The following is a 10,341-nucleotide window of genomic DNA, read 5'->3' as shown; positions in this document are numbered from 1 at the left end:
TAATCTGCGCTTATTACCTCGAGAGAACTCTACTTACTTTTATCGAGACTTATCAACGGGAACAATGGTATCAAGGCATAATCTCCAATGATTTTTGTGGGAAAATAGAGAAAATCGTATTTAATTAGAAAATTTCAGGTGGTAAAATAATTGATATCTTATCAGGTAGATGAAGATTTATTAATACAGATTTAGTTTGAATGCCATGAGATGGATAAGCGCCAGTAACCCATACACTCTCATATTTCAGAGAAAGATAGAACAAATAAATTAAATTTTTCAATTTGTTGACTTGACTATTTAATTTCGACGTAGATCACATTTCATATCGCCCCCTCCACATCTAAGTATCTTTTTCTCATTAGGGACTTATACTCGCATGCTTTGGATCGATGATTCGGTAATTCGCGACAATCCGTGGGGTTGATATTACGGGAATGTCACTATAATTATGGACTAAATAAAAACCGGCTAACGTGAATTCTAACATGAATATGAGAGACAATTTGATTCGTGATACTGGATAATTTTCTATTATTACGCCGGTTTTTTGAATCTTATAATCACTATTCTGACTTTCAAGAGACAGGAGAGTCGATTTCCCGATTCATATTAACGCCAATCACTCTTCACAGCTTCCTAAACTTACGAAAGAAAGCTAGCAAGAGCTGAAATAATACTGATCGTTCTACATGTTAGTAACTGGGTACTTATCATTCAATTTTCATTGGACGACGAATTTGAAAGTCAGCTTTCATAACTTTTATCAGATTATCTATATATTATTTGGGCGAAATTAGATAAGCAGATAAGTGCCGGGGATACTCTCTCGACTGATTCGATAGTACCCGGTACACAACACTTCAGTACAAACTCTTCCTCGCCAATGGATACATTTGAAAAATCTTCAAGCGAAATATCAACATTAATTTAATCTAGGTGTGACTCGTGGTTTAGTTTTGAAATTCTGAGTTTCCCTAAGTATGTAAAGAAAAATGGAAACAAGTCGAAATACTGGAAGCTGGTGCCTCGGGTATAAGGGCTTTGTATTCAGTTTTGTGAGATACTTTCTAGACACATTTTTGCATCTGTATATGGCTAAAATCCCAAAATATTCCTTCATATTTAGATTATAATAATAATAAGTGGGGCTTCATGTGTGCCATTCAGGAGGGAGTGGTCGCCACCCGAGCTTATAAAAAGCTCATCATGCAAGAACGGGTGGAGAACGACCAGTGTAAAATATGTGGTTCGGCGTTAGAGGCGTTGGACCATCTCATTTCTGGCTGTACTGTTATGGCACCGGTATAATGCTGTATGTAAGGTTATCCATCAAAACCTTGCATACTAGCCTGGGCTGATCACGGGAACATGTCCGGTTTACCGATATGAACCGCAAGCAGTCCTTGACAGTTCTGCTTACAGTATGTATTGGGACTGACAAGTTCTGACTGATCGCCATACTGCACATAACAAGCTTGACGTACTGTTAGTTGACAAGGCGGGTCGCTCCGCGTATATAATTGATGTTGCTATCCCCCTTAACAGCGACATCGAACAGAAATACGTGGAGAAGGGGGTGAACTATGAGCTACTGGCTCGGGAAATCAAAGAAATTTGGCATCTCGATCGAGTGGTTGTAGTTCCCATAATATTGTCAGTCCGGCATCTGGCGAGATTGTGACAATTCGGAAATAGTAATAATTTTTGGCGCAACAATCCATATTGGACCAGGGCCTTGAAGTGGGTTAGAGCACTTCATTCAAGACCGTAACAGTACACTACAGTACACTGTAGGAGGCACTGTGGTAAGCATTATGCTCGCCCGAGATTATTACCATGATTTGACTCAGGTACTCATTCATAGCTGAGTCGACTGGTGTCCGACGTCAAAGCACGATACAAATCCCACTGCCACCAGTGAGATTTGAACCGTGGCCTTCCATACAACAGCCTTGCGCTCTAGCCACTCAGGTCTCCGGACACATATTATACAATGCGTATATTGAATTAATTACAAATATATCTGCCTGAACTACTCCAAAGCTTCATTAGCATATACATATAAATACATACATGTGTCTCTCTCGAGAAATTGATATTGATATTGATATATATAATATGTTACACTTTTTGAGGGTCATATTTTGAGCCCTCATCTTCCTACCTTTTACCCGATATCAAATATGAGATCAGTTTCGAAAAGTACTAATTGAACCCTTTCATTTGATACCCCACATGGCCATATTCTGTGAAAAAAACTTGCACCCCCCTTTCGCATGTATGGGAAATCCTCGCTATATGTAAAGGGATTCACAGACTACACGTTCTCACCAAATTTCGTGACAATCGGTCTAGCCGTTTCAGAATAAATTGCGTGTGACAGACAGACGAAAACGAAAAACCGTTCAGATCTGCATCGGCTCACATATCGTTCGCTACCAGTCATCACTAAAATACCTGGGAGTAATTTTCGACTCAAAGCTTAGTTTTAAATCTCATTTAAAGCTTATTGGGAAAAAAGCAGTGACCATCAACTTGACATTAGCAAGGATGCTTTCAAATATAGGCGGCTTGAAACACAGTCGACGGTTACTTTTATTGCGAGTCGTCAGCTCAGTTCTTGTATACGCGGCATCATTGTATCAGTGTGGGCATCTGCGATAGAAATTGTAGAAAATCGCAGGTAGTTTCAGTTTCGGCTAAGTGCTCTCTGCACATGCTCCGCCTCTTGGACAACATCGTATGAGGTAGTATGCGCAATTGCAGGAATGTTTCCAGTGGATGTTTTAGCTGATGAAGCAAGCCGCTTGTACGAGAACTATTATAGGAAGCGAACCATAGCAAGCAAACTGAGCGAATGAGGTAATTGGCTGTATGGTGGATATACAGGCTAATCCTGAGCATAAGGATGTGGACTACACGAAATAATGGCGAGACGAGTTACGATTTGATTCAATTTATAAGTGGACATGGCGAGTACAGAAAGTACCTCTTTAGGTTCCGTTTAGATGAATCTCCGCATTGCCATATGAAGGTTTCACATTTTCTTAGTCTGCCCAAGATTCGAACGCCCAAGGAGAAACCTGGAGAATGAATTGCAATCAACGTTAATGGTGGAAAATTTGGCTAGCTATATGGTAATATCGGATATCGCGTGGAATGCATAGTTGGAGCAGTGAAACGGATGCACCAACGGCTAAAAGAAGCAGAAGTTGAACGGAGGCATAGAAGAGAAGCTGAAGCAACTAACACCATATAAAGTAAAAGCAGTTATTCCATGAACAGTTAATAAACTGAACAGTCCCGCGAAGTAATACACCCGCGAAGATTTCCACCTCCTTAAAAAAACAAGACAGACAAACAGACAGATAGACGGACAGATATACGGACAGACAGACAGACAATAAACCGATTTTAATAAGGTTTTGTGTTTACACAAAACCTTAAAAAACCAACTAAAAACAGAAAACTCAAATATCTCCATGGACCCTGCTGTTATTATCTTCCAAACCTGTCACAGGAATTGTATCAAGCAGACAGTTGGCATGAAAGAATACACTCAAAGTATTCGCTGGTTATCGTGAAAGGCGACCAAAAGGGATGTTGTGGGCTAGCAAAGAAGTTCTTCAAGAGGATAAATTGTTGTAGGAGAAAGGAAAAGGAAAGGAAAAGTTTTACAATTCGGCGAAAAATTTAGCATGCAGAAACGAAATTTGTTGGAATTCGGAAATTTCAAAAACTGCCTGAAGGCTAGATGGCGTTTCAGGAAGTGTAATATGTGCAATTTATAAACATGAGAAAAAATTGCGAGTGGATGCAAAGCGAAACCGATACTGATACATTGGGTAGTGCAGACAGGTCGGTGATATCTTCATTGAAGGGCAAAACCTCCTGCATCCGTACGCCCGAATATTTACCCTAAGATATTCATCATCATCATCAACGGCGCAACAACCGGTATCCGGTCTAGGCCTGCCTTAATAAGGAACTCCAGACATCCCGGTTTTGCGCCGAGGTCCACCAATTCGATATCCCTAAAAGCTGTCTGGCGTCCTGACCCACGCCATCGCTCCATCTTAGGCAGGGTCTGCCTCGTCTTCTTTTCCTACCGTAGATATTGCCCTTATAGACTTTCCGGGTGGGATCATCTTCATCCATACGGATTAAGTGACCCGCCCACCGTAACCTATTGAGCCGGATTTTATCCACAACCGGACGGTCATGGTATCGCTCATAGATTTCGTGATTGTGTAGGCTACGGAATCGTCCATCCTTATGTAGGGGGCCAAAAATTCTTCGGAGGATTCTTCTCTCGAACGCGGCCAAGAGTTCGCAATTTTTCTTGCTAAGAACCCAAGTTTCCGAGGAATACATGAGGACTGGCAAGATCATAGTCTTGTACAGTAAGAGCTTTGACCCTATGGTGAGACGTTTCGAGCGGAACAGTCTTTTTAAGCTGAAGTAGGCTCTGTTGGCTGACAACAACCGTGCGCGGATTTCATCATCGTAGTTGTTATCGGTTGTGATTTTCGACCCTAGATAGGAGAAATTGTCAACGGTCTCAAAGTTGTATTCCCCTATCCTTATTCTTGTTCGTGTTTGTGTTTGACCAGTGCGGTTTGATGTTGTTGGTTGATTCGTCTTCGGTGCTGACGTTGCCACCATGTATTTTGTCTTGCCTTCATTGATGTGCAGCCCAAGATCTCGCGCCGCCTGCTCGATCTGGATGAAGGCAGTTTGAACGTCTCGGGTGGTTCTTCCCATGATGTCGATATTGTCAGCATAGGCCAGTAGTTGGGTGGACTTGAAGAGGATCGTACCTCTTGCATTCACCTCAGCATCACGGATCACTTTCTCGAGGGCCAGGTTAAAGAGGACGCATGATCCATCCCCTTGTCGTAGACCGTTGTTGATGTCGAATGGTCTTAAGAGTGATCCTGCTGCTTTTATCTGGCCTCGCACATTGGTAAGAGTCAGCCTAGTCAATCTTATAAGTTTTGTCGGGATACCGAATTCTCTCATGGCCGTGTACAGTTTTACCCTGGCTATGCTATCATAGGCGGCTTTAAAGTCGATGAACAGATAGTGCAACTGTTGTCCATATTCCAACAGTTTTTCCATCGCCTGCCGCAGAGAGAAAATCTGATCTGTTGCTGATTTGCCTGGAGTGAAGCCTCTTTGGTATGGGCCAATGATGTTGTGGGCGTATGGGGCTATCCGGCCTAGCAAGATAGTGGAGAATATCTTATAGATGGTACTCAGCAACGTGATACCTCTATAATTGCTGCACTGTGTGATATCTCCCTTTTTATGTATGAGACAGATTATGCCTTGCTGCCAATCGTCAGGCATTGATTCGCTGTCCCATACCTTGAGCACAAGTTGATGAACCACTTGGTGTAACTGGTCGCCTCCATATTTAACCAATTCGGCTGTAATTCCATCGGCTCCTGGCGACTTCTGATTTTTTAGCAGATGAATTGCACGGACTGTTTCCCCTAAACTTGGTGGTGGCAGTATTTGTCCGTCGTCTTCAGTTGGCGGGACCTCCAACTCGCCGATGTTCTGGTTGTTCAGTAGCTCATCAAAGTACTCAACCCATCGCTCTAATATGCCCATTCTGTTGGAAATCAGATTTCCCTCTTTGTCTCGGCAGGATGAGCATCGAGGTCTATAAGGCTTCATCCTGCTGATTTGTTGGTAAAACTTGCGCGCCTGGTGCGGTTGCTCCCTGTACTTTTCTAGTTCACAGACTTGTTGGTTCTCCCAGGCTTCCTTTTTCCGTCTGTGAAGTCGCTTCTCCGCTCGACGGAGTTCGTGATAAGTCTCTGCGCGTGTCCGCGTTCTTTGAAAATGCAACATTACTCGGTATGCGGCATTCTTCCGTTCCGTTGCTAGCTTACATTCATCGTCAAACCAGCCGTTCCGACTCCTTTTGCGGCTGGGGTCAAGTATATTTGTGGCCGTATCCATGATAACGTTCTTCAGGTGGTTGTGAAGATCATTAGTTGATGCTTCATCTCCAGGTCCTCTATTGACTGCGGTTATTGCGGCATCCATTTCCCTCTTATAGGTGTCGCGGAGGGTTGTGTTGTGGATGGCTTCAGTGTTCACTCTCACCTGATTGTCAGAGGGGATTCTAGGTGGTATTGTTATTCGAGCTCGGAGCACCATGCCAACGAGACAGTGATCCGAGTCTATATTGGCCCCCCTATATGTTCTGACATTCATCAAGGCTGAGAGGTGGCGGCGTTCGATCAACACGTGGTCAATTTGGTTGAAAGTGGTCCCGTCTGGAGAGCCCCACGTATGTTTGTGGACCGCTTTCCGCGCAAACCAGGTACTTCCAACAACCATTTCGTGTGACCCTGCTAATTGAATAGTCCGCAGTCCGTTATCATTTGTTTTTTCGTGTAAGCTATGGGAGCCAACGTATCGCCTGAATACGGGCTCCTTCCCTACTTGACTGTTAAAATCCCCAAGTATGATTTTGATATCATATCTGGGACAGGCTTCGAGGGTTCTTTCTACTGCCTCGTAGAAGGTATCCTTCTCCGACTCTGCAGTCTCCTCTGTAGGGGCGTGAACGTTTATGAGGCGTATATTTCTAAACTTGCCTCGCAAGCGCAGAGTGCATAGCCGTTCGCTTATGCTTTCAAAGCCGATAACAGCAGGTTTCATTTTTTGGCTGACTAAGAAACCTACTCCGAGCACATGGTTCACTGGATGGCCGCTATAATATATGGTGTAGTGGCTCTTCTCCAGGAAACCGGTCCCTGTCCGTCGCATCTCTTGCAACGCTGTTACATCAGCCCTATATTGGGACAGGGTATCGGCTAGCTGCTTATCAGCTTCATCTCTGTACAGGGAGCGCACGTTCCATGAGAAAATGCGCAAATCGTTGTTCCTTTGTCGTTGCCGGGTCCGTCGTTTTAACATCCGTCCTATCCGAGGCTCCTGTTGTGGCTTCGTAACAGGTTGTTTTCCGTGTAGGGTTGTCAGCCCTACCCAACCCCCAACCTGGAGGACCAGTTGGTACAATTTGTCCCGTTTTTAGGCGCGGGAGACTCGCCTTCATCCTTCTCCGTCTGCAGCTTTTCGTCAAGAAAGAGCTCCCAGCGGTCACCACGTGGAGGTGGAGATAGGGTTTGGTAGTAGAGCTGTTGGTGTTGGTTCAGCAGGCATTTCCCAGGTTTTATGCTCCATCGTGGGTACCAATCCACGTTTCGCCCCGGGACCTATACTACCCTTTGACCATGCTGATTCGTTTTGTAACATTTAAGTCCCTTCACAATCAAAACAAAATTACATAACCGCCGTCCCAAACTCAACTCGCTGCATTCGAACAAAAGCGAAGCCTTCATAACTGCATCGCTAGAAAAACAATAAAAAAAGGTTACAACCCTGATTCCCCTCAGCCAGCCTCGATAGACGCCCAGTACCCAATTTTCTGTATCATCAGCTGCTGGTTTCACATTAGGCCAAGACAAACGCTAAAAATGCACAATTTGGTAATAGCGTATTTGACAGGCCCCCTTAAAAAAATGGACCCAGTTCTGCTAGTCTCGGGCGGGGAGTGGGGGTTTAGAGGTTTGTGAAAGACAATCAGTTGGAAGACCACTAAAATGGCGAAATTTTCAACGTTTTCTTCAAGCAAGCAACAAAAGAAGGAGAAATATCGAGACGTTTCAGAGAACAACAAGACCTTCCTCCCACAACCCGCACCCGGATATCCCGAGCAAGCCGGAAAACGAGGTAGGAAGAAGAAAATGATGATGATGACAATGAAACTGAAGCACAGTCTTACTGAAAATAAAATGGGGAAAATACCAATAACAACGGCGATACCTTTTACTCCACAAACGAGTGAAAAAGAGCCATTAAAAAATGGTAAAAGGAGTGCTTCCTGCCTAGTAGGCCTTAAATGAGCCTTGTTCTCTCTACCCAGTAAACGAATTCCTCTGGCACTAGATGTTGCTGCAATGTATACCACATGAGTTTGTGTATTTCGCAGGCAAACGTCTTCTCTAGAACCAGGAAGGCGGTGTAGCTGTGGCGATGAGTGGCCTAGCAGCATGTATTGCGTAAGTAGTCTCCACAATTGGTAAAAAACAGGCGAATGAACACAGTAGCGTAAAAACAATAAACTACAAATCAGTAAAGAGTGAGATTAACTAAAACAGTTCCAAGAGAATATAAAAGCAAATTCGGTCCTTTAAGAGTTCATTGTTGTTCTTCATTGCTGTACTGTGCTGAGTTGACAGCCTCATTTTCATTGCGTAATATAGATTGAAGAAAATAAACAAAAACAAACTTGTTTATTTATTTACATATATCCTTGTGATACATAATGTTTATAACTGTAATGGTAATATTCTTCCTTAATCATATCTGCAGCCTTCTCTGCGATCATCATTGTCGGAATATTGGTATTGCCGCTCACTATCGTCGGCATAATACTGGCATCAACTACACGTAGCCCCGTTACCCCGTAGACTCGAAGTCTGGGATCCACCACTGCCATAGGATCCTCCATAACTCCCATTTTGCAAGTCCCGGATGGATGGTAAATCGTCTGTGAAAATTGACGAGCTAAGCACTCCCAAAATGGGTCACTCAAATAGGTCACATTGGGACAGGCTCGTCTGATGTACGGATTCAAAGTGGCATTCAAGTATTGGAACACTCTGGTCTGAGAAACTTGGTAGGTAAACTTCAAACCTTCCACCTTAAAAGAGGCACAAGTTTAGATGAATATTTTATTCGTAAATCTCAAAAGTTACCATCACTGCCATATCCATGGGATCCTGGAAATAATTTGCATAGATTCGCGGATGAATTTTAGGATTAGCACTTTTCAGAACAATACGTCCACGGCTTCTAGGTCGCATGACTAGTGGGATTATTGTGTAGGAGTCTCTATAGATAACTGGTTCGAATACGTCTCCATAAGCGTTGATACTGATACCTGAACCCATGAGTTCAAACAAGCCTCCATCAGAACTGAAGCCTAAACTGGCCATGAACAGCTGAACGTCCGGCCAATCAAGGCTTGGATCTTGGTATTTTGTGCTGAAATATCCCATGATCTCACACAGAGGATTCGCATAGAAAGGCCCTTTGTTATCAAACACGAAATGGTCGACGTTGGGGATACTGAACATTTTCGGAATAATGAATGAGAGAATTTGGTGGGTGATGTCGTTATTAATGAGGTAACTGGCTCCACCTGCTGCAATGTGGTCCTGCAAATTCTCTCCGACGCCGGGAGCATCTTTGATTACTGGAATGTTAAATTGGCTTAACATCCGTCTGGGCCCTACACCAGATAACATCAACAACTGTGGACTTGCAATGGCACCGGCCGAGAGAATAACTTCTTTGCGGGTAAACACTTCTTTCTGAATTCCCATCACATCGAATTTTACCGACGTAGCACTTTTCGTATTTGGGTCAATATGGACTTTGTGAACAAATGATTTTAGCGATATGTGTAAGTTTGGGCGTTTATGCACTGGTCTTAAGTAGCCTTTCGCCGAGCTGCATCTTAGCCCATCGCGGATGGACCCTTGAGCGCGTGTGAATCCTGTTTGGCTTTCACCGTTCATGTCGTTATAATAATTAAGCAAATTTAATTCACGTCCAGCTTCAAGGAAAAAGTCGAAAAGCGGAGTCACAAATTTGAAAAACTCGACTGAAATCGGACCCCCAACGCTATGGTATTCACTGTTCTGTAGCTCCGGGATTCGCATGTCTTCCAGCTTTTTGAAGTAGTAGAGGACATTGTTATAATCCCACCCGACGTTACCGAACTCCGCCCAGCGATCGTAATCCCGTCTGTTTCCGCGCACATACAACATAGCATTGAGGACACTGCAACCACCTAAGCACTTGGCACGGGGCCAATGACATTGCTGTTTCTCCATAGATAGGCAATATTGATCGGAGGGCTCGGTCTTATATTGCCAATCGTATATTCCACCTTGAAATACCGGGTACATAAGAGGTATGTCTGTAAGGGCTGGCTCGTCGGGGCCAGCTTCCAGCAGAAGAACTGTCCAATCTGGAATTTCGGATAAACGCGCTGCTAAAGCAGCTCCCGCGGATCCGCCGCCAACCACTACGAAATCATACATTTTCGCTATATCTTTCGCGGGCACCGAGCTCACTCGTCCTTCGGGATCGATGATGTCGGTCCTTTCAATTTCAACTCCTTTCATGAGCAGGATTATGGCGTACAGGCCAGGTCCAAGGCTCATAAATATACGAACTAGCGTATAATATCCATGGACAGTTACCATGGTGGCCTTCCCGTTGTATTTTCGATCTAATCGCTTT

General features: G+C 43.9%; 1 protein-coding gene across 1 annotated transcript; it reads right to left on the bottom strand.

Moving 5' to 3' along the window:
- Positions 1-8,302: 8,302 nt before the first annotated feature.
- On the bottom strand, positions 8,303-10,341 carry LOC119654666 (glucose dehydrogenase [FAD, quinone]). Its single transcript, XM_038060160.1, has 2 exons — positions 8,787-10,341; positions 8,303-8,731 (listed from the first exon to the last, which is right to left on the bottom strand). Exons 1-2 carry the CDS (start codon positions 10,302-10,304, stop codon positions 8,330-8,332), a joined length of 1,920 nt encoding a protein of 639 aa, XP_037916088.1. The 5' UTR covers positions 10,305-10,341; the 3' UTR covers positions 8,303-8,329.

Source organism: Hermetia illucens, chromosome 4, assembly GCF_905115235.1.
Source record: "Hermetia illucens chromosome 4, iHerIll2.2.curated.20191125, whole genome shotgun sequence".
Taxonomy (NCBI): Eukaryota; Metazoa; Arthropoda; class Insecta; order Diptera; family Stratiomyidae; genus Hermetia; species Hermetia illucens.
This window is presented reverse-complemented; position numbering and strand designations above follow the sequence as displayed.

Coding starts and splice junctions, on each gene's coding strand:
- LOC119654666 (XM_038060160.1), bottom strand. CDS start 10,304: ATGGTAACTGTCCATGGATATTATACGCTAGTTCGTATATTTATGAGC. Junction 8,732..8,786: donor CCATGGATATGGCAGTGATG/GTAACTTTTGAG, acceptor GCCTCTTTTAAG/GTGGAAGGTTTGAAGTTTAC.